This window comes from Oncorhynchus masou, chromosome 13, assembly GCF_036934945.1.
Source record: "Oncorhynchus masou masou isolate Uvic2021 chromosome 13, UVic_Omas_1.1, whole genome shotgun sequence".
Classification (NCBI taxonomy): Eukaryota; Metazoa; Chordata; class Actinopteri; order Salmoniformes; family Salmonidae; genus Oncorhynchus; species Oncorhynchus masou.
Genome location: NC_088224.1, coordinates 43,287,634 through 43,313,003, shown reverse-complemented (window position 1 = coordinate 43,313,003; position 25,370 = coordinate 43,287,634). Strand labels below are relative to the sequence as shown.

The 25,370-nt window shown below is 43.5% G+C and overlaps 1 protein-coding gene across 1 annotated transcript in view; it reads right to left on the bottom strand.

Annotated features, from left to right (window-relative positions):
- Positions 1-4,231: 4,231 nt before the first annotated feature.
- lrp12 (low density lipoprotein receptor-related protein 12) overlaps positions 4,232-25,370 on the bottom strand; it is a 38,378-nt gene continuing 17,239 nt past the window's right edge. The window contains exons 3-10 of the mRNA XM_064983949.1: positions 19,702-19,837; positions 15,299-15,501; positions 12,945-13,123; positions 9,300-9,530; positions 8,858-9,079; positions 7,577-8,046; positions 7,106-7,238; positions 4,232-6,218 (exon numbers count right to left, since the gene is read on the bottom strand). Coding sequence (XP_064840021.1) covers positions 5,271-6,218; positions 7,106-7,238; positions 7,577-8,046; positions 8,858-9,079; positions 9,300-9,530; positions 12,945-13,123; positions 15,299-15,501; positions 19,702-19,837 — 2,522 coding nt within the window. The 3' untranslated portion in view covers positions 4,232-5,270. The remainder of the gene's footprint in view (positions 6,219-7,105; positions 7,239-7,576; positions 8,047-8,857; positions 9,080-9,299; positions 9,531-12,944; positions 13,124-15,298; positions 15,502-19,701; positions 19,838-25,370) is intronic.

Genomic DNA, 25,370 nt, shown 5'->3' with positions numbered 1-25,370 from the left:
CGGCGGGGACGCATCTTGATGGGTCGAGCATCACCTGTGTCGATCTCATGCTGCACCAGATGAGTCTGACCCACCTCTTCCTCACTCAACGCAAAGCTGTCTCTGAATTCAAACAGCAACTGCCACAACCGTTCCTGCTGCTCGGGGTCAAGACCAACACAGTTCCTCCCCCATATCTCCCTCACTACAGACAGTGTCCTCTCCTCTCCCATCTGGGGAAGCTGGGCTGGGGGGTTGCGGCCCGGGCTCACAGAGGGCTGTGTCATGGAGGTAGCTGGGGGAATGTAACACACCGTCGTAGGTGACAGGGGGACTGGGGAAAAGTCACACACAGCTGTGGGGGAGGGGGCGCAGCCATGAGTCTCTGCTGCTTTAACTGTTGGAGTAAAGGGTTTGTTGGGTTGAGTGAATGTGACATTAGGGGGAGCCATGGTGACTTCCGTCCCTCCCTGGAAGCTCAGTGTGCCCCTATTTAGGTCTAGCTGGCAGCCTGTGCTCCTAAGAAAGTCCAACCCCAGGATACAAGGGTCCTGCACAGCCGCCACCCACACAGGATGACGCACAGTCCTGCCCCCTACTGTCAGAGTCATTATTCCCTTCCCTTTCATGGGTGCCAGCTCACCTGTGACTGTGCGGAGCTGCACAGTTGTAGGCTCACAGTGAGTCCAACCTGGCACAATATCTGGCCTCACCAGGGTTACTGTGGACCCAGTGTCCACCAGGGCGGAGCAGGGCACCCCCTCCACAGTGACAGGGACATGACAAAAGTCCCCAACACAGGTCCGGCCCACCACAACAACAGGCTCCATCCGCTTGCCCTCGTCTGCTTCTGGGTGAAGTGGAGCCTTGCTTCCCCGTCTGTGCCGGTGGGCTCCTCCTGAAGATGATGGTGCTTGGGATAGAAAGCCAGGGGTCCGCACTACCCGGTCTATGCGGACCCCGAGCCGTTTCCCTGAGCTCTGGGGGACATTGGGCAATCTCGGCGCAGATGGCCTGGCTGGCCACAACCCCAGCAGACCCTGGGACCAGGGCTTGTGTTTCGTGCCGCCTGTAGCGACACAGCCCGAATGAGTTTTGTCATTTCGGCCACCCAAGCAGGCTTTTCCGGCTCCGGGCTGCTCTGCCCCCCAGCTCGCACAGAGGGTGTGTCTCCCTGCACCCCCACCAAAGCCCCAGCTGAAGCCCCAGCCCACACCAGCTCACTCTCCAAAGCCATCTCCAAGGCTTTCTGCAATGACTCAGGATGAGCCAGCTGGGTCTGTATGCGCAGCTCCGTAGGAGAGAGCGCCCGTATGAACTGGTCCCGTGCTAGCTCGCTCTGCACGGAGGGGGGTATGTGAGCATATGCCCGCCGAGAGAGGCTCTCAATGTCATTAGCTAGCACCCGTAGAGGCTCTCCAGGCTGCCTGCGTCTATTACTCAGTTCGGAGCGCAGTAGCCCGGGCTGTACACACTGTCCATAGCGCCTCCTCAGTGCTCCCACTAAAGCACCATAATCATGCCTGTCCTCGGGGCTAATCAATATCAAACAGGCCAGAGCTTCATCCGTGAGGCATAAAGCCAACTGCAGTGCCCTTTCTTCATCCGACCACCCCTAAAATGAGCTAACAGTTCAAACTGAGCATGAAAAGCTTCCCAATCCGCCTTACCGGAATACTTCGGGGTCTTAACAGATACGGACGCAGCCGGGAACTGGGCGCCGCCATGTTTGTTTACATCCTGAGCCCCAGATTCCTCGTCACGCCGCGTCGACGTCGCCACTTCGGACCGCCCACCAGAATCCGCGCGAAATACAGTCGACGAAGCACTCATGCCCGCTTCAGCCGCCATCACTCTAACGTCCTCCCTCAAGCGGCCTCTGCGCTCCGACGCCCTGGCGATCTCCTCAGACAGAACCCCCGACGTCCATTCACACGCACCTCCTTGGCCATAATCGTCCCCTACCTTCACCTTCACTTTCGGATTCCCTCGACGCATTTTCAATCCCCGTTCTCACCTACGGTAGCTAGCCACATAAGTCAGCTAGCTAGCTGGCTAACTTGTATCAACATTTTTACTTCTGACACCAATGTAATGACCTGACTAGATCATAAATGAACAATTGTTCAGACAGAGGCTTGAGTTTGCGAATTGACGGTTTATTAAACCAACTTTACACAGGCTACTGTTTGGGCCGTAGCACACGCCAAAAAGATGACAGATAACCCACAAGCCAATCGTGACCTTCTCTTGGGAAGCCCAGATGTAAGAGAGAGAGAATAAAGGCTGAACCTGGTCTTAACTTCCAATGCTCCATCCCCCTGCCCAACCCCCCTCCACGCCACTCCGCCAACCACCAGGATGCCCAGCATCGGAACATTCCAGGCATTCCCGTGATTGGCAGATAGCAGGTTGATTGACATGTCGGACCCCGCGAACACCGGGTACTGGTCAGTACAACACAACCACCTCCTAGTCTAACACATAACACACAGCTGTCTGTGCGGGTCGCTACAATATTGCTTATGAAAGTGGACATGGAATGGAAAGTCCTGCCACGAGAGAGTAGATATCTTCTCACAGTTTGCATGCATCATGACCATCAAAATGCTAATTTACAGAATACTCCAATGCCAGGTATTACCATGGCAACTGCCCAAGCCTGTTGTCGTATAATATAAGGGTTGTACCAGAATGTGAATTACGCTATGACATTTGGGAAGGTCTCAGTATTGTGCATGATTTTTCTTAAGGGCCTAATAATAAACTGTACATTTTAATGTGGCATGAACTCAACCAGTCAGGATATCTTCATCTGATTGTCCAAGGAATAACTTCAACTTTTTCAGCTTTTACCCTCCTCTTGGCCTACACCACTGCCGGTAGCCTACCCTCTCAGCCAAGGCAATGTTAAACACTTGAACATACACAGAGTAGACTACATGTAATATAATACATGTTTTGCACCCAAGTTCATGGATTGTCCATAATTTATGAGTTAATGCTTGGAGTCTTCACAGATCATGTGATATAAAACACTACATTTCTTTCCTTACATTAGTGTTATGTAACATTTAACAATTAAATTAGAACATTGAACTTAAACCCTGTACGAATCATGGATCTTGGAGATCTCAGAAAATGCACCATAAGTGTAACTAAACCTACGTAACATTTCATTATGTTTCGCCGTGAAAACAGATCTCACACAAATCCAACATATTGTAGGCATATGCTAATTCAAAATCGAATGCCTCTAACCAAAATAGTTAACTATAGGCCTGCTGTCATTAACATATACTGTACACTGAACAAAAATATAAACGCAACATGTAAAGTGTCCCAGAAATGTTCCAAACGCACAAAAAGCTTATTTCTCTAAAATGTTGTGCACAAAGTAGTTTACATGCCTGTTAGTGAGCATTTCTCCTTTGCCAAGATAATCCATCCACCTGACAGGTGTGGCATATCAAGAAGCTAATTAAACAGCATGATCATTACGCAGGTGCACCTTGTCCTGGGGACCATAAAAGCACACTCTAAAATGTGCAGTTTTGTCACACAACACTGCCACAGATGTCTCAAGTTGAGGCACAGTAGCGTGCAATTGGCATGCTGACTGCAGGAATGTCCACCAGAGCTTTTGCCAGAGACACCCTACCCAACTTTATGCAAAGTAGATGAGTCACACTGCATAAGGCAAATGGTGGTCACACCAGATACTGACTGGTTTTCTGATCCACGCCCCTACCTTTTTTTGTAAGGTGTCTGTGGCCAACAGATGCATATCTGTATTCCCAGTAATGTGAAATCCATAAATTAGGGCCGAATGAATTTATTTGAATTGACTGATTTTGTTTAAAACATATTGTTCAGTATACTTGGATGCACATTTTTTATTAAACCGGTATTTAACTAGGTCAGCCAATTAAGAACAAAATCTTACAATGACAGCCTAGGAACAGTGGGTTAACTGCCTTGTTCAGGGGCAGAATGAGATTTGTACCTTGTCAGATCTGGGATTAGATCTAGCAACTTTTCGGTTACTGGCCCAACGCTCTAACCACTAGGCTACCTGACGCATTTGTGTCTAGCTGCAGGCTAGTTGTCAAGTGATATTGTCGACTATCAGGTGATTCAGTAAAGAAAACAAATATTGACAGCAACACAGGTACGAACATTAGTCCTGAATTTACTATTGACTTTGAGTATTACAAATTTCACCTCATATCCCAACAAAGAAACAAACAAGTTAGCAGGATGAATGCTTTATTCTGATTTTCTACATGCAGAAAACAGTTATGCTTATATACTTGTTTTTCAATGTATCACTTTAACAAAACAATAGCACAAGACAATTTGACATGCATCTTCTCAAGTAATAACTACTGAAAATGAAATAAATACACAGTGGCACAAGTATTCTCAGTACCAAAACACTGAGGTTACCAAAACAGTGAACAAAACAATAAATACAACAAACATCTGTGGATGTTATACAACGTTTCGTCTTCAGAAAGAGGTTCTCTGCAATTTACTTTTCATAAATAAACTGCTCTTGCTAAGATCACGCATGAGAACACATCAGTACCTTTCAATAGAAAAGGAGTTACACAGCCTCCCATTGAACTGAAATGAAACAAACATACCATCACATGGTAAGCCACAGATACTCAGAGCCCTCACCCTCACATTCCCTGTACCGAAGAAGAAGAAACAACTGACATCAAATAAAGCTGACAGCTATTTTTAAATCTCGTCTAGCTTTTCACAGGCTCTAGTTTATTAATTGTCCGTACTCGATACTTGGTCTCTCTCGTACCATTATTCTTGAACATAAAAAGACAGCTGGTTTATTCTGCTTCATCCCAAATTAGTGTGAGAAGAAGAGGTGCTGTGGCTGCGTTGCTATACACCTCAGTCCCACTCTGCTTGCCTTGAGCTAAGCCTAACTCACACTCACAGGTGCATGTGTCTTCAACTTCTGCTTGGCTAGACAAAGTCAAGGTTCAGTAGTTCTACTCCCCAGTTCCCAGTTGGAACTCCCAAGGGAAAGGTCTGGAACTGGAACTTGGAGGGGAAGAGGGGGAGGTTGGGCAGAGATTGTACCATCTGATGAATACACCAAGAAGACTGCAATACAGTACGAACTACAGACGTTTCAAAAACGGGGCATAAAAATTACATTTACCCCGCCCTCTTCCAGAGAAAATAAATGGCAAAGTTTTACAGGGATGGTCCATTTTGACAGTCAGTTGAGTCAAACTGTAACGTCATTTAGGTTAGAGCTATTAGCAGAGCAGAAGTAACTCGTCATCACTATTGGTCTCCGTCTTGCCTGTGGCCTCCAGACAGGCGTCTGGGATCTGTGCGGTGTGAACCATGCTACAGTGTTCACAGGGCCCGTTCCGGGCCAGGGACACCCGGCCTGACCTGAGAGAGGCTGGGGATGATAGGCGGGGGGCAGCCTGATCTAGACCTACCTCCAAGCTGAGGAGCCTGGAGGTCTCGCTGGTGGAGTCAGTGTCCGAGGCAGCATCCGATACAGGGATAAGCAGCTCCACGTCGTCTTCGTCCTCCCTGGTCCCTGCTCCATGCTCTAGGTGCCTCAGAGGGCTGTGGTTCTGGGTTCCCCCACCCGAGGAGCCTCCGGAGCGGCCCAGGGAGAAACGTACCCAGTGCAGGCTGCGGGTGACCCGGCTCAGGGCACTGCTCAGCTGGCTCCTCCCGGTCGCGGTACACTGAGGCTCTGCTGCCTCTCCCCCTGGGGTCTCCATGGTGTGTGCCTCCACCACTGCCGGGCTGGCCCTAGCCCGGTGGCTGTCCCTACGGCTGGGCAGAGGGGCGGGAGTGGTGGAGTTTGTCGACACCGAGACGATGGCCTCCACTGCAGTTGCCGGAGGGGTCTTCATGGGGAGGGGGGCTACAAGCCCCCCCACGGCCCCAGGGACATCCCGGCGCTCGCTCTCTGTATCTGTGTCGTCCGAGTCGAGGGGCAGCAACCCACGGTGGGGTCCAGCCCTGTCGGGTTCGTGGGCCGAGCAGCCACCGTTACCGCTGCTGGTGCTGTTGTCCTCGCCGTCAGCAGACACCAGGGCCAGTGAGCCGGAGCGCCGTGAGCGTGTGAAGTTGAAGAGGCGTTGCCAGATGTTGCTGTGGCGACCGGAGGTGGGCAGGTGGATGGAGGTGAAACCCAACTGGGAGCGAACAGCCAACCTCAGGTTCTCCAACACAGACGCCTGGACAACACACAGGGAGAACAGCAAGACTGTTAGTATCATCAATCAAATAATAAAGCCCTTTTTAAATCAACAGTTTTCACAGTCCTTTACAGTAAGTAACCCAATCTATTATAGATGACAATAAACATCAAACTCCTGAGATGTGAATCTGAAGGTCATTGGGAAATGTGTCTCCCAACAGAAACCAGGAAAGACGACAGTCTATCCCACATAGTTGTAAGCTGGCTGCAAACGGGACTGTTTGTTGGGATTTCCATGACAAAGGCTTTATGAGGAGAGAACTTGGTGCTGAACAAACTTGTTGGAGGAGTGGCTATACAGAGAAGCAGGCTTGATTCGTGGCTCTGGACCTGTCCGTGTTTGGCTGACTAACTGTGACCCTCCTGGCTGCTACTGCGATCTTCCCTCCACTCAGAGACAAACGATGCTTCCTCCCTCCACTCCAGTTCCAAACGGCTTTAAATCAATGATTTAATTTCACCGAATATCTTTTTCTCCCCTTTTTTGTCTGTACACTGTAATTCAGCTTTCAGCTGTGTATGTGTACATGCTCAAATAAACCTTACTATATATAAACGGCCATATACTGTAAACAGCCATAATGTTCTCCATACAGCAGTTACTGTTTAACTAAACAATCCCAGTCAACTTCCACTTAATGAATCACAGTTAAACCGCTTCAACTTTGGTTACTGAAGTCAGTTTGTTAGACATTACACAGTTGATTCTTGGTGTCTCCAATCCTATGACAAAGATAGGCATTCACGCCCGGACTTGAAATGTGTACTCTTAACACAGACGTAAGCTTAAGTCGTGTACGGACAAGAGGATCACATCTTCTGAGGAGAACAAGAGAGGGCAGTGTGATCTAGATGTAGACTTACCTGGTTGCCGGAGCAGACAGGGAAGTCCTCCACCGGGGGTATAAGGCCCTGGGCGATCAGCTGGCCATACGACGGAGGAGCCTCCCTCCTCAGGAGCTCAGCCTCAACTCTGGACAGCTGGGTCTCAAATGACCTGGGGAAACAGTTAGAGGGATTCAAAGGAATGGAGGCAACGAACACAACCAGATCAGTTAGACGTACAAAAAAAAGTTCATTCAGTGTCCTTTGATGAAGATCAAAGACAGAAATCAGAGAGCTAACTAGCTATATGAATCCAAAGAAAGCATTTACAAAAGCCTAAAAACGAGTCTGGATTACCAATCATCTATCGTAGTAGGTGTACAACATACTAAAGCTGTCATAGCAAACCACACAGACAGAAACAAAGTCTTATGACTTATGTGGGCACTGTATAGCTGTTTAACAACTGTGCAATAACAAGAGTAATAGCATGGGGTCTGAGTTTATTACCTGCGCTCAAACATCCGGAGGGAGTAGAGTTTGCAGGTGCAGCCCAGAGCGATGACCAGCAGCAGACCACAGATGAGACTTCCTATAACCGCCGCCGTGATGACCCGTGTGGGCACGATGACCGGACAACTCTCCTCGTCGCTCCCGTCGCCGCAGTCGTCCTGCGCGTCGCACACCCAGCTCTCGAACACACAGCGGTTGTTCTTGCAGTGGAAGTTGCCAGGCTGGCAGAAGAAGCAGTTCTTCTCGTCCGAGCCGTTGGGGCAGCGGTTCTGGTAGTTGCAGCGGTCCGAGCGCGGGTAGCAGGCGCCGTTCCTGGAGCAGGGGAACTCATCCTCCTGGCAGGTGCTGCAGTTGACCTCGTCGCGGCCATTGGGGCAGTGCCAGTAACCGTCGCAGCGCTGCTGCTCCGTGTAGCAGCCCCAGTTGCCCCCACACGGGATCTCCCAGGGCAGACAGAAACCGTCCACCTGGCAGGAGATGAGGTAGATTTCATTAATTAGTTGATTCGAGGGCATCCGTAATGATTCCAAAATAATGAAGTCGAGACTTTTCAAGGGAGAGTTTAAAGGGAAATATCAGAAGCACTTCTAGGTCAGTGAGATGCGTTTTACACATATTTGGACTCGAAGAAAGTGCGTCTGGGTTTTGTGCGTTTAACGATACACGTGCGGCAAACGATACACAAGACACCCATTGACAACAATACGGACGAGATCAGAAAATGAAAGTAAGTCCTGCTTTGTGGCATTTCGCGAAGCCTATGATATACCAATCACACTATATATTTGTGTGCGTGTTGTACTTCTTCGATAGAGCCATTGGATGTCTTTCAGCGGATTCATTCCGATATATACACACGATGACACATCAGAAATACTACAGCTCTGTGTGGGCCAGTGCTTCCTGCTCTGGTCACGTCGTGCATTCGGTATGAAGTCGAATCTTCCTAATTCTACCAGTGAAATGAAAATGAGCTTGTTCTAGCTTGTGGCAAGGAGATTTTTTATGTTTATGAAAAAACCTAACGTTGTTAATGTGCTATATACAGTGGCAGAGAAGGCTAAATGTTCCTTTAAATAAACAAGATTGTTTGTTTAGATTTTTATTTTTATTTTTTAAACCTTTCTCCCGCGCAATAAATAAGAAGCTAGTATGCAACGATGTGGGTACCTCTTACTATATTTTGCCCAGAAAACTAATTGAATCAATCGGCCCTAGCAACCAAACCAATAGCAATTAATCGATTTGGAAAAACTTGGGTTGAACTAATGCGCCTACCTGGTAGGTGACATTGAAGCCCCTTGCCGCATTGATCTTGTCAGCGTAGAAGTGAACGCGCAGCTGGCCCGAGGACGAGACCACGGCCATGGGGGCACGGGAGTCGAAGGCTGTGAGGACGCGGAGTAGACGGCGAGGGTTCTCTTCCAAGCCATCGTACACCTTGACGTAGTCCCCATAGCCCGTCCCGTCCAGCTTGAAGTCCATGAAACGCAGGATCACCTGGAATCAGTCCATTAAAGAATTAATTAATGGTTTTTAAATACATAGTCTGCGTCTGGTTAGCCTTTGTCAAAATTAGTTTACCATATAAGGATAGCGTGTCATTTCAGGCAAACCCATAGTTGTCTCAGCCATGTGAATACCGTACAATAATACACACATGCAAAAAAATAATTGAGGATAAAAAATAAATAAATCAACAGTCCTAGCTACATCCAACCTTGCGGTGGTCGCCTGTGTCGATAAGCCAGGTGCAGTTGCTGCCTGGTGGGTAGAAGTCAGGGTAGTTGGGTGAGCTGAAGGTGCCGTAGAAGTTCCGCAGCCACTCGCCGCAGGTAGGCACGTCACAGTCGATCTCGTCACCAAGGTCCTGGCAGTCGATGCTGCCATCACATTTGAGCGACTCGTGCAGGCAGGTGTAGACGCGGGTGTAGCGGGAAAGGCAGGGAAACTGAATGATAATTGTATTAATTCATAATATTAATATTATTTTATTTGACAAATGTAAAATACATATAGTTGTCTCGGCCATGGGAGTACAACAAAAATTGTAGAGGATTGAAAACAAAGTCTATAAACGTATTTTCAATTGTGGTCCTTGCTTTTATCAAGTGGGCAAAATAATGGACAGCTTGCGCAAGATTGGCTGTACACTAGACACCCCATAATCACTTTATATTCAATTAAATTGGATAATACATACAGAAAGTATTCACACCCCTTGACTTTTTCCACATTTTGTTGTGTTACAGCCTTAATTTAAAATCGCCTAAATTTAGATTTTGTGTCAAGTGGAATTATGTGGAAAAACATTTTCTATGAACTAATTTAAAATGAAAAGCTGAAAATGCTTGAGTCAATTAGTATTAAACTCTTCTGTTATAGCAAGCCTAAATAAGTTCAGGAGTACAAACGTGCCTAACAAATTACATAAGTTGCATGGAGATCACCTATTGGTAGATGAGTAAAAATACTGACATTGAATATAATTTTGAGCATGGTAAAGTTATTAATTACCCTTTAAATACACCCAGTCACTACAAAGATACAGGCGTCCTTCCGAACTGAGGTTTCCTACCTCTTCAGAAACTCAGGGATTTCATCATGAGGCCATGGTTACAGAGCTCAATGGCAGTGATAGGAGAAGTCCCATGTGGCTCAGTTCATAGAGCATGGCGTTTGCAATGCCAGTGTTATGGTTTCGATTCCCACAAGGGACCAGTATGAAAAATGTATGCACTCACTCCTGTAAGTTGATCTTGAGGAGAGTGTATGCTTAATGTTAAAAATGTCAAATTTAGTTACTCCACAATACTAACCTAAATGGCTGAGTGAAAGGAAGGAAGCCTGTACCAAATAAAAAATATTCCATGTTATGCATCCTGTTTGCAATAAGGTATTAAAATAAAAATGCAAAAAATGTGTAAAAGAAATTAACTTTTTGTCCTGAATACAAAGTGTTATGTTTGGGGCAAATCCAGTACAACACATCACTGAGTACAACTCTTCATATTTTTAAGGATGGTGGTGGCTGCATCATGTTATGGGTATGCTTGTCATCGGTAAGGACTAGGGAGTTTTTGGGGGGATAAAAATAAATTGAATAGAGTTAAGCACAGGCAAAATCCTATAGGAAAACCTGGTTCAGTCTGCTTTCCAACAGACACTGGGAGACAAATTCACCTTTCAGCAGGCCAAATATACAGGAGTTGCTTACCAAAATTACATTTAAAATTGGCTTGAAAATCTATGTCAAGAGTAAAACATTGAGGGCCTCCCGCATGGCTCAGCGGTCTAAGGCACTGCATCAAAGTGCTAGCTGCGTCACCACAGATCCTGGTTCGATCCCAGGCCGTCGCAGCCGGGCCGCGACCGGGAGACCCATGAGGCTGCACACAATTGGCCCAGCATCATCCGGATTAGGGGAGGGTTTGGCCGGCTGGGTTGTCCTTGTCTCATTGCGCTCTATCAACTCCTGTGGCGGGCTGGGCGCAATGCATACTGACACGGTCACCAGTTTCCTCCGACACATTGGTGCGGCTGGCTTCCGGGTTAAGCGAGCATTTTGTCAAGAAGCAGTGCGGCTTGGCGGGGTCATGTTTCGGAGGATGCACGGCTCTCGACCTTCGCCTCTCCCGAGTCCATATGAGAGTTGCAGCGATGGGACAAGACTGCCAATTAGATATCACAAAAATTGGGAAGTAAAGGGGCAATAAATAAATAATTAAAGACTGTAAAATGGCTGTCTAGCAATGACCAATAACCAATTTGACAGAGCTTGAAGAATTTGAAAAAATCACAATATGCAAAAATTATACAATCCAGGTGTACAATGCTCTTAGAGACTTACCCAGAAAGAGTCGCAGCTGTAATCGCTGCTGAAGATTATTCTAACATGTATTGACTTAGGGGTGTGAATACTTACAGTACCAGTCAAAAGTTTGGACACTCCTACTCATTCCAGGGTTTTTCTTTATTTTGACTATTTTCTACATTGTAGAATAATAGTGAAGACATCAAAACTATAAAATAACACATATGGAATCATGTAGTAACCAAAAAAAGTGCTAAATCAAAATATATTTTAGATTAGAGATTCTTCAAAGTAGCCACCCTTACCCTTGATGACAGCTTTGCACACTCTTGGCATTCCCTTCAAGAGGTAGTCACCTGGATTGCATTTCAATTAACGGGTGTGGCTTGTTAAAATTTTGGTAAAAGACCAAGTCCATATTATGGCAAGAACAACTCAAATAAGCAAAGAGAAATGACAGCCTATCATTACTTTAAGACACGAAGGTCAGTCAATCCAGAGTTTCTTCAAGTGCAGTCGCAAAAACCATCAAGTGTTATGATCAAACTGGCTCTCATGAGGAACGCCACAGGAAAGGAAGACCCAGAATTAACTCTGCTGCAGAGGATAATTTCATTCGAGTTACCAGCCTCAGAAATTGCAGCTCAAATATATGTTTCAGAGTTCAAGTAACAGACACATCTCAACATCAACTATTCAGACACTGCGTGAATCATGGTCAAATTGCTACAAAGAAACCACTACTACAGAACACCAATAAGAAGAGACTTGCTTGAGCCAAGAAACATGAGCAATGGACATTAGACCGGGGGAAATCTGTCCTTTGGACTGATGAGTTCAAATTTGAGAGTTTTGGTTCCAACCGTAGTGTCTTTCTGAGACACAAAGTAGGTGAATGAATGATCTCTGCATGTGTGGTTCCCACCGTGAAGCTTGGAGGAGGAGGTGTGATGGTGCTTGCTGGTGACTCTGTCTGTGATTTATTTAGAATTCAAGGCACACTTGAAAAGCATAGCAACCACAGCATTCTGCAGCGATACGCCATCCCATCTGGTTGGGGACTATAATTTCAACAGGACAATGATCAAAAACACACCTCCAGGCCATGTAATGGCTAGTTGACCAAGGAGAGCGATGGAGTGCTACATCAGATGACCTGGCCTCCACAATCCTCCGACCTCAACCCAATTGAGATGGTTTGGGATGAGTTGGACCGCAGAGTGAAGGAAAGCAGCCAACAAGTGTTCAGCATATGTGGGAACTCCTTCAAGACTTTTGGAAAAGTATTCCTCGTGAAGCTGGTTGAGAGAATGCCAAGAGTGTGCAAAGCTTTCATCAAGGCAAAAGGTGGCTACTTTGTAGAATCTAAAATCTAAAATATATTTTGATTTGTTTAACACTTTTTTGGTTACTAAATGATTCCATATGTGTTATTTCACAGTTGATGTCTTCACTATTATTCTACAATGTAGCAAATAATAAATATAAAGAAAAACTCTTGAATGAGTAGGTGTCCAAACTTTTGACTGGTACTGTATGTAAATGAGATACCTGGTTGAAGGCACAGGGCTGGAAGGAGAATGCTGCCGAGGGGTTGGGCTGGACGCACAGCTCCTCGTCAGAGTTGTCACCACACTCGTCCATGGTGTTGCACTTCCACGACTCCGGGATGCACTTTCCGTTGGAGCAGTGGAACTGGTCCAAGTCGCAGCTGATCATCTCCGATTTTCCTGAAATTAGGAATATTAGGAAATACTAGGATTGTAGCGGTCATGAAAGTTCGTCAGCCGGTGATTGTCAAGCAAATATCTGTCGGTCTCACGGTAATTGACCGTTAATTAACATGAACACGTTTTGCATCTCCTGGCTTCCACACATCCCTGCCACTGACGCAGACCTTTGGAACATGTACATTTAAAAAAAGTCTAATAAATACATGTAATATGGCCTACATCTTCACAATAAATCCATTATTCATTTTAAAATGGGTCTAAAGAAGCATGATATGAAGAAAATGTCCTTATTTAGGTCCTGATCTGGCTATGCCAAATGGCTGCGGGCTACACTACTTCATTTAGCAGACAAGATTTGCTTAGAATTCCGTGGCATTATTTTATAGTATATGAAGAATACAATTGAACAAAGCTGAATAAAATAGAAATGACATTTTCTCCAAGCAATTTGAGGGAGTGCACACGTGCGCGCCTATTCTGTGTTGAGGGGTTAACAAAGAAATACCTATTCCTATATGCTTAATTTAGAGTTATTAGTGTAACTTCAATTCTACAAATGTTGGGATATATGTTTTGACTTTTAATTTCAGTTAACCCACTGTTCCTAGGCCGTCATTGAAAATAAGAATTTGTTCTTAACTGACTTGCCTTGTTAAATAAAGGTTAAAAAAATTGAAACTCACACACTGCTTGGGTCTGCCAGTTAGGCTCTTACACCCCTTGTAGCGGCTTAATTTAAAGAAGTTATTTGGCCACTTTAACCTTATTTGGCCATCCAAACCTTATCAAAATATATAGGACTATGGGCTAGGCTACATGAGGTGTGATACTAACCTTATTAAAACATATAGGACTATGGGCTAGGCTACATGAGGTGTGATACTAACCTTATTAAAACATATAGGACTATGGACTAGACTACATGAGGTGTGATACTAACCTTATTAAAACATATAGGACTATGGGCTAGGCTACATGAGGTGTGATATTAACCTTATTAAAACATATAGGGCTTTGGGCTAGGCAACATGAGGTGTGCAATTATGATTTGAAAAAGTTGCAAAAAATGCAGTTTCTTATGCTGGGCATCATTCACAAGTGATATTATATAATTCACAAGTGATAGGCTAATATTGTCACCCATTAGACTATTCTTGATTTAATCATGTCTTTACATATACTAAATAATATATGTGTGAAATTTGTTTTGGATTTAGAATGGACCATTATCATGCACCTGTATCGAAACAAGGACAGTGGGAAATAATACATGTAATCTATGGACTTAAATAGTGAATGGAGAACGCTTTTCCCCGTGATTTATTTTCATGCCAGCCAGGTAGGCTGTACTCCTGTTGTAAAGATAAACAATGTGCTTAATATTAGGAAAGTTGAGAAATAAATATAGTAGGCCTAGCCTTTAGAAAGCTGATGAGATCCTCCTCTTTAGTAGAGGCCATCACTCTGTTTTCTCACGCAATTGCATAGCCTATAGAAATGTTACGCAACATGAGCTCATGGGCTCTCATGAAGTGTTTGGTTAAATTTTCTGAAACATTTGCATGTGATTAGAGGAACAATATAGTGCTGACTACCAGGTAGGTAGCAAGTTTGGTAGGCTACTATATGACCAGCAGCCGCATCAGAGCTTGGAGAAGCCTAATTTCCGTGACTAAATGGTCACATGGAATTTGACTGCCTTCATGACTCGCGACCGCTGCTGTAGCAGAAATCTGGTCACCGCAACAGCCCTAGGGGAAATACCACCATTTAATGCAGTGTGTGACCATTTAAAAATGTTTTACCATTAGTGACAATCAAGCGATTGTGGTATCATTTAGTTAAATTACGTACAATGATAGTGTTTATTGATCAAGCTGTGCATCAACAGTATATCAGCAGAATCAATTTCTTCATACATTAATTTATAGACGTGCAGTTCGTGAGCCTCTGATCCTCTGTCTTTTTACACATTTGAAAATCCAATGCTTGGAGACAAGAGAGAAAAGCATAGAAAGAGGACAAAAAAAACAAAGCTGCTTTCTCTCTTTTCTCTTGGGGGTAGGAACATCCTCACCACCAGTAGACATCTGTCCACATGTCATCTCTGATCTGACCGTACAGTAGCCCTTGATACAGATATAAATAGCATGACTCTGCGAGTGGTGCTACCTGTTATATAAGACAGCCTGAAGCCCTTGCCAGTCATGATGTCGTCTGAGTGGAACTTAATCCACACGTGGTCCTGGGAGGAAATGTAAGGGGCTGGAATGGATGAGCCACATGCCCGGTAGCCGTCCAGGTTCTTGTAGGTGCTAATGGAGATCCAGTCCAAGCCGCAGCGGTGGGAGCTCTGGATCTCAAAGTCCTGGAAACTGCGGGGAGAAATGGTAAAGGGTTAAAAGAGGTTTCCCGACAGTAAAAAACATTCATGTACTGTACATTTCACAATTTAGTAAGTTAAAGATCGAATCCGCATTTTGGGAAATAGCACCACTGTTAGCCCCAGCGTCTTTGTTATTGTTTTGTTGATGAAACAATGGAGAGGGGTGACAAGCAGCGTGGTAAAATAAAATGTGCAGTACATATTCGGCTGTTCTATTGTGCGTGCATTGATGATCGAGTGTTCGTTGTTTGCCGTAACTTGTTGAAATATCCCAAAAGCACGTGGCAGGTCCACTAATTAAGGACTCTAGCTTTAGAGACACTCTTATCCAGAGCGAATTACAATAAGTGCATTCAACTGAAGTAGGTAAGAAAACCACATATCTTGTCGAAGTCTGTAAATTGGATGTCACCGATATGAGCGACTTTCATAGCGTACATGCTGGAAAAAAGCAAACAGTTGAAAGAAGTTTCCCAACAATAAAGATTATCAATGTATTTCCCGGATATGACTAGTTGACTTTCCTCGAGGGTTAGAATACAATGGATGAGACATAACAAATAACTGAACTGCTTTCATAAAAATAAAATAAAAAGAGAGTAAAACCACTTATATTACTAATGTGTAGAACCATGACTTAAGTATAAACACTACTAACCTATTACTAACACATTCGCTAATTTAGTGGATTTATCAAGTGTTTTTGCATGCAAGCCCTGTTGCCCATTAATGGTCATTGATAGATTGCATTTTCTGTTTGTTCTTAACCACGAAACAGGGTCTATTTCTGTGCAGGTAACCATGGACACAGCACTGCCATGAAGAAAAGGCAAGTTACTGTCAGCACTCTGATCGGTGCTCATCCAGAGGTGGCGTTCCTAGTGGCCAGGGACTTTAATGCAGGGAAACTTAAATATCTTTTACCTCATTTCTACCAGCATGTGAAACATGTACAACCAGAGAGAAAAAACCTCTAGACAACCTTTACTTTACACACACAAAGATGTGTACAAAGCTGTCCCTTGCCCTCTGTTTGGCAAATCTGACCATAACGCTATTCTTCTGAAGCAGGATGTACCAGTGACTCGCTCAATACGGAAGTGATGCAGATACTAAGCTACAGGACTGTTTTACTACAGGACTGTTTTGCTAGGAGAGACTGGAATATGTTCCAGGACTCTTCCGATAGCATTGAAGAGTACACCACAACCGCCACTGGCTTCAATAAGTGCATCGATGACGTTGTCCCCACATTCATTAAAAATCCTACAAATTGATTTTCTGGATTTTTTCTCTCATTTTGTCTGTCATAGTGTAGTCTACCTATGATGAAAATTACAGGCCTCTCTCATCTTTTTAAGTGGGAGAACTTACTTTTTTGCCCCACTGTATATACGCACAGTCACTGTGGGGATGACATCATCGATGCACGACCAGTCACGGAAAACAATATTGGCACCCTTGCACTTTTTTCAAATATTGCTCCATTTCTTCCAGAAAACAGTTGAAATTAAAACATATTTTGGTATCCACATATGCATGTCTTTGGTGTGCAGTTGAACAAAACCCAAAAATCGGAATAATTTACTAAATCTTAGATAATTCCACAAAGAAATCCTAAAAAGGCCCTGACAATATTATTGGCACCTTCTAGAAGTAGTTAGAAATAATTAGATTTCAAGCTGGTGAATCTCATTTACTTTGGAATTGAACTCACCTGTGGTGAATGGAAGGTGCCCGCAGTAAAAAAATATTGTATTTATCATGTTTGAATAGAGAAAAAGACTCATTATCCTGTTTTGTGACACTGTGTGTACCATACTGAGCATGGACAAAATAAAGAAAACCAGAGAATTATCTGAGTAGGTCAGACACAAGATTGTCCATGCTTGGCTACAATCTCAAGTTCATCTCCAGAGACCTTGATGTTCTGGTTTCTCCTGTACGTAATGTTATCAATAAGTTTAAGGCCCTTGCCACTGTAGCCAACCTCACTGGATGTGGCCACAAGAGAAAACTTAATGGAAGATTGCAGCGAAGGATTGTTCGAATGGTGGAGAAAGCACCTCGATCAACTGCCACACAGATTCAAGCTGACCTTCAGACACAAGTTATAAGTTTCAACTCGCACCATCCGTCACCAACTCAATGAAGGGGGTTATATGGTAGGAGACCCAGGAGGACCCCACTGCTGAGAGAAAGACATAAGAAAGTCCGATTGTAATTTGCCAAAACACATCTGAACATGCCAAAATCCTACTGGGAGAATGTTCTGAAGAAAGATGAGACCAAATTAGAGGTTTTTGGTAAAGCACACCATCTCTATGTTTACAGAAAACAAAATTAAGCTTTCAAAGAAAAGAACACCTTCCCTACAGTCAAACATGGAGGTTGAGTGATGTTAGGGGTTGCTTTGCTGCCTCCGGCACTGGGTGCCTTGAACGTGTGCATGGCATCATGAAGTCAGGTGAATACCAAGGTATTTTGGAGCGCAATGTCGGACCCAGCTTTCTGGGTCTCCGTTGAAGGTGATGGGTCTTCCAGCAGGACAATGACCCCAAACACACTTCAACAAGCACAAAGGAATGGTTCAAGACAAAATTCTGGACTGTTCTGAAGTGGTCATCAATGAGTCCAGATCTAAATCTTGTGGAGAGATCTGAAAACAGCAGATAGGAGAAGGCACCCTTCTAATCTGGGAGAACTGGAGCAATTTGCCCAAGAGGAGTGGGCCAAACTGAGTGTACAGAGGTGCAGGAAGCTCATCAATGGTTATTCTGACCATCACAGTTATTCTGACAAAAGGCTGTGGTACCAAATATTGAGTCTAGAGTGTCAATTTAAATGTATATATTAAGTTCTGAAAAAACAAAGGTTCTGTAATATTAACAGTGAAATAAAGAATTGTGTTCAATTTCAACTTATTTTTTGGGAAAATTGTGAGTTACTTGAAAAAAGAGCAAGGGTGCCAATATTTTTGGCCATGACTGTATTAATGAATCCGGTGACTGAGGTGGTAATCTCCTCAATGCCATTGGAATAATCACAGAACATATTCCAGTCTGTGCTAGCAAACAGTCCTGTAGCGTAGCATCGAACCACTTCCATATTGAGCGTGTCACTGGTACTTCTTGCTTTAGTTTTTGATTATAAGCAGGAAACAGGAGGATAGAATTATGGTCAGATTTTCCAAATGGAGGGCGAGGGACAGCTTTGTACACATCTTTGTGTGTGTGAAGTAAAGGTTGTCTTGAGGTTTTCCCCTCTGGTTGCACATGTTACATGCTGGTAGAAATTTGGTAAAACTGATTTAATTTAAGTTTGCCTGCATAAATGTGCCTAGCCTCTAGGTACGGCGCTTCTGGATGAGCATTTTCTTGTTTGCTTATGGCCTTATACAGCTCGTTGAGTGTGGTCTTATTGCTAGCATCGTTTTTTGTGTTAGATAGATGGCTACAAAAATATAGATGATAACTCTCTTGGTAGATATTGTGGTCTACAGCTTATCATGAGGTACTCTACCTCAGGCGAGCAATACCTCAAGATTACCTTAATATTAGAAATTGAGCACCAGCCGTTATTGACAAAGACATACTTCCCCCTCCCGTTGTCTTACCGGACGTAGCTGTTCTGCCCTGCCGATGAATGGAAAACCCAGCCAACTGTATATTATCTGTGTCGTCGATTAGCCACGACTCGGTGAAACATAAGATACTACAGTTTTTAATGTCCCATTGGTAGGACAGTCTTGAAATGAGCTCATCCAGTTTATTATCCAGTGATTGCACGTTGGCTAATAGAACGGATGTTAGGGACGGGTTGAGAGGGTCGACTAAAGTGTTCTGCACCTTGCTTAGGGCCCCCAGTTACCCAACCCCCATATGGGCCCCCTACCTCCTCTCTTCCCCATCTTCTGATTGAGTGCAGGTTTCTGTAGTTGGCGGTTGCAGAAAAAAACATCTCTGCAGTTTCCCCACCTCAAGTGCCCCCTACGAGCTTGGGCCAGGAGGAATCAGTCCCTGCATTAATCAGGCCCTTTTATCGTGTGGGAAATGTATGCATCCAGCTATGCTGAGGAGGGTACAGACTGAGGCAGGGAGCTACTGAGGGAGGAGAGGGAGAGATGTTTTGAAGTGCAGAGGGAGAGAAGCAGTATAGATTGTGGAGAGGAGATGGTGTAGAGCTCTACCTGATGGTGATGATTTCCCCAGGGTTAGCCCTGATGTTCCAGCTGCAGTTGATCCTGGAGGGGTACTGGAAGGGCCAGCCAGGGCTGGTGATCACTCCACTGGACGCCCTGATCTGCTCTGCCACATCTCCACAGGCTGGACACACACACACAAACACAGACAGGCGTGCACACACACATGCACACCCACACAGACACACAAATGAGCATTTAAAGTGATAATTTCAGGCCGATAGTTTTGAAAGTAGTGCTCTCAAGCCAAAATGGTTCACCAAAGATTGTGTTCCACCTTACATATAGTTGAAGTCGGAGGTTTACATACACTTAGGTTGGAGTCAATAAAACTCATTTTTCAACCACTCCACATATTTCTTGTTAACAAACTATAGTTTTGGCTAGTCGGTTAGGATATCTACTTTGTGTATGACACAAGTAATCTTTCTAACAATTGTTTACAGACAGATTATTTCACTTATAATTCACTGTATCACAATTCCAGTGGGTCAGAAGTTTACATACACTAAGTTGACTGTGCCTTTAAACAGCTTGAAAATGATGTCATGGTTTTAGAAGCTTCTGATAGGCTCATTTATTTATTTTATTTCACCTTTATTTAACCAGGTAGGCTAGTTGAGAACAAGTTCTCATTTGCAACTGCGACCTGGCCAAGATAAAGCATAGCAATTCGACACATACAACAACACAGAGTTACACATTGAATAAACAAAACATACAGTCAATAATACAGTAGAACAAAATAAAACAAAAACTCTATACACAGTGAGTGCAAATGAGGTAAGTTTAAGGCAATAAATAGGCCATGGTGGCAAAGTAATTACAATATAGCAATTAAACACTGGAATGGTAGATGTGCAGAAGATGAATGTGCAAGTAGAGATACTGGGGTGCGAAGGAGCAAGACAAATAAATAAATACAGTATGGGGATGAGGTAGGTAGATGGGCTGTTTACAGATGGGCTATGTACATGTGCAGTGATCTGTGAGCTGCTCTGACAGCTGGTGCTTAAAGCTAGTGAGGGAGATATGAGTCTCCAGCTTCAGAGATTTTTGCAGTTCGTTCCAGTCATTGGCAGCAGAGAACTGGAAGGAAAGACGACCAAAGGAGGAATTGGCTTTGGGGGTGACCAGTGAGACATCATTTGAGTCAATTGGAGGTGTATCTGTGGATGTATTTCAAGGCCTACCTTAAAACTCAGTGCCTCTTTGCTTGACATCATGGGAAAATCAAAAGAAATCAGCCAAGACCTATTTTTAGACCTCCACAAGTCTGGTTCATCCCTGGGAGCAATTTCCAAACGCCTGAAGGTACCACGTTAATCTGTACAAACAATAGTACGCAAGTATAAACACCATGGGACCATGCAGCTGTCATACTGCCCAAGAAAGAGACGCGTTCTGTCTCCTAGAGATGAATGTACTTTGGTGCGAAAAGTTCAAATCAATCCCAGAACAACAACAAAGGACCTTGTGAAGATGCTGGAGGAAACAGGTACAAAAGTATCTATATCCACAGTAAAACATGTCCTATATCGACATAACCTGAATGGTCGCTCAGCAAGGAAGAAGCCACTGCTCCAAAACCGCCATTAAAAAAAGCCAGACCACGATTTGCAACTGCACACGGGCACAAAGATCATACTTTTTGGAGAAATGTCTTCTGGTCTGATTAAACAAAAATATAACTGTTTGGCCATAATGACCATCGTTAGGTTTGGAGGAAAAATGGGGAGCTTGCAAGCTGAAGGACACCATCCCAACCGCAAAGCACGGGGGTGGCAGCATCATATTGTGGGGGTGCTTTGCTGCAGGAGGGACTGGTGTACTTCACAAAATAGATGGCTTCATGAGGTAGGAAAATTATGTGGATACATTGAAGTAACATCTCAAGACATCAGACAGGAAGTTCAGCTTGGTCACAAATGGGTCTTCCAAATGGACAATGACCCCAAGCATACTTCCAAAGTTGTGGCAAAATGGCTTAAGGACAACAAAGTCGAGGTTTTGGAGCGGCCATCACAAGCCCTGACCTCAATCCCATAGAAAATGTGTGGGCAGAACTGAAAATGTGTGTGCAAGCAAGGAGACCTACAAACCTGACTTAGATACACCAGCGTTGTCAGGAGAATGGGCCAAAATTCACCCAAACTATTGTGGGAAGCTTTTGGAAGGCTACCCAAAACATTTGACCCAATTTAAACAATTTAAAGGCAATGCTACCAAATACTAATTGAGTGTATGTAAACGTATGACCCACTGGGAATGTGATGAAAGAAATAAAAGCTGAAATCAATAATTATCTCTACTATTATTTTGACATTTCACATTCTTAAAATGAAGTGCTGATCCTAACTGACCTAAGACAGGGAGTTTTTACTTGGATTAAATGTCAGGAATTGTGAAAAACAGAGTTTAAATGTATTCGGCAAAGCTGTATGTAAACTTCCGACTTCAACTGTATGTGTATCATGTCATTGTTCTCGAACCCTGCACTGTGCACAAGAGAGAAAATTAAACAGATGTGCTTGGATCCACTATGCAACCACATTGGACTATACTGGGCTGACCTGATCCCACCTAACATTTTTACCTTGCAACCTAATTGGGCATGATTCCACCTGCCAATAAACATTGTCCATCATGCTAGGTTGCTGTAAGCTACTGATTTTCTATCACACTTTGTGGCATGGTCAGAAAAGACTACGGCGAAATATAATAACATTTGAGGACCTTCAGAATTTATTCACACCCCTCGACTTCTTCCAAATATTGTTGTCTTAAAAGTGGGAATAAAATGTAATTTTTTTTACATTTTCATTTGTGGTCAACAATCTACAGAAAACACAGAAAAAGCAAATATATTAGTAGATAGGTAATGTTAGAAACAGCTAAGATTTTTGCACACCTGGATTGTACAATATTTGCCCATTATTTTATTTTTCTATTCTTCAAACCTCTGCCAAGTTGGTTGTTGATAATTGCTAGACAGCCATTTTCAAGTCTTGCCATAGATTTTCTACACAGAATGTACAAAACATTAGGAACACCTGCTCTTTCCTTTCCATGATTTAAGCCCTATTCGCATAGGGACTAATACTACTATAGAATGTCAGTAATTATTAGCCCAGCATGTCAATTTTTTCAGTGGACGATTCGGACGGAATTGGTTTTACCAAACTGCCGCTGCAATTCTTTTTTTTCCCTCATTCAAAATTGGCTCTTCCTGGCGTGAAGATATTTAAAATATCTAAGGATAGCCTAATATTAGCCTGCAGTTCAGAGAAAGTCAAAATAATAATGCATATTATTAAGAACCATGAACTGTAACCTATCCAGACATTTAATTACCTGACGTGGACGGAAATTTAGCAATTCATTGACACAATATCGTCCACTTCATCATTTAAAAGAGAAGTATGGCACTAGGAAAGTTGATATATGACAAAACAATTAATCTGAAGGACCAAAAAAAGCCGATACCGATTAATTGGCAGATTTAAGAAAGAAAATGTATTTGTAATAATGACAATAACAACAATACTGAATGAACACTTATTTTAACTTAATAAAATACATCAATAAAATCAATTTAGCCTCAAATAAAATGAAACGTTCAATTTGGTTTAAATAATGCAAAAACAACGTGTTGGAGAAGAAAGCTAAAGTTTAAGTTCCTTGCTCAGAACATGAGAATATATGAAAGCTGGTGGTTCCTTTTAACAGGAGTGTTCAATATTCACAGGTAAGAAGTTTTAGGTTGAAGTTAAAATAGGAATTATAGGACAATTTCTCTCTATACGATTTGTATTTCATATACCTTTAACTATTGGATGTTCTTATAGGCACTTTAGTATTGCCAGTGTAACAGATTAGCTTCCGTCCCTCTTCTCGCCCCTACCTGGGCTCGAACCAGGAACACATCGACAACAGCCACCCTCGAAGCAGCACTACCCATCGCTCCAAAAACCGTGGCCCATGCAGGGCAAGGGGAACAACCACTCCAAGTCTCAGAGTGAGTGACGTTTGAAACGCTATTAGCGAGCACCCTGCTAACTAGCTAGCGATTTCACATCGGTTACACCAGCCTAATCTCGGGAGTTGATAGGCTTGAAGTCTTAAACAGCTCAATGCTTGAAGCACAGCGACGAGCTGCTGGCAAAACGCACGAAAGTGCTGTTTGAATGAATGCTTACGAGCCTGCTGGTGCCTACCATCGCTCAGTCAGACTGCTCTATCAAATCATAGACTTAATTATAACATAATAACACACAGAAATACGAGCTTTAGGTCATTAATATGGTTGAGTCCGGAAACTATCATCTCGAAAACAAGACATTTATTCTTACAGTGAAATACGGAACCGTTCCTAAATATAATAGTCTAAATATTCCTTTTACATTGCACAACCTTCAATGTTATGGTAAATTAGGTAGCCCAAACTGTTGCATATACACTGACTCTGCATGCAATGAATGCAAGAGAAGTGACACAATTGTACCTGGTTAATATTGCCTGCTAACCTGGATTTCTTTTAGCAAAATATGCAGGTTTCAAAATATATACTTCTGTGTATTGATTTTAAGAAAGGCATTGATGTTTATGGTTAGGTACAGTCGTGCAACTGTTGTGCTTTTTTCGCAAATGCGCTTTTGTTAAATCATCCCCCGTTAGGCGAAGTTGGCTGTCTTTGTTAGGAAGAAATAGTCTTCAGAGTTCGCAACGAGCCAGTACACATTGGAGCAAGACAGTCCTTTTTCGCGAATACGCATCATCAACCATGTGTAGTTAACTAGTGATTATGATTGATTGATTGTTTTTTATAAGATAAGTTTAATGCTCGCAAGCAACTTACCTTGGCTTCTTAACAGGCAGTCTACTCTCCTCGTGGAGTGCAATGTAATCAGGTGGTTAGAGCATTGGACTAGTTCACTGTAATGTTGCAAGATTGAATCCCCGAGCTGACAAGGTAAAAATCTGTCATTCTTCCCCTGAACAAGGCAGTTAACCCACCGTTCCTAGGCTGTCATTGAAAATAAGAATGTGTTCTTAACTGACATGCCTAGTTAAATAAAAGATAAATATACCGATTTCTGATTGTTATGAAAACTTGAAATCGGCCCTAATTAAATCGGCCATTCCGATTAACCGGTCGGCCTCTAATCTGAAGGCTATATGCATTGTACTTTGTTTTAAGCATCAAATTGTCCAGATGTTCTTACCCAAACTGGGTGCAGCACCTGTTCAACTCTGTAATATCCCTCAAAACAGAGGCGTGACGATTTGCACAGGATAATTATTATCTGAAGAACTGGAAGTTTGCTGAAAAACAGTAGGTTTTTAGGGCTGGGATAATAACCTTCCTGCCAAGTAAAAATGACTGACATGGCAGATTTGAATGGGACTAAAATGACAGATGTTCTCTTCACAGTCCATGCTGTTCCATAGGGTGTATTTTTATCGTTAAAAAAAAAAAAGAAATCTGATTAAAATGCTTGCATCTGTTACCCGATGTGGATTTGGGTGTCTGAGCTGTGTGCTAGTAGTTTAAACAGACAGCTCTGTACATTCAGCATGTCAACACTTCTTACAAAAGACAAGTAGGGATGTCAATTTCTCCTCCACTTTGAGCCACGAGAGATTGATATGCATAT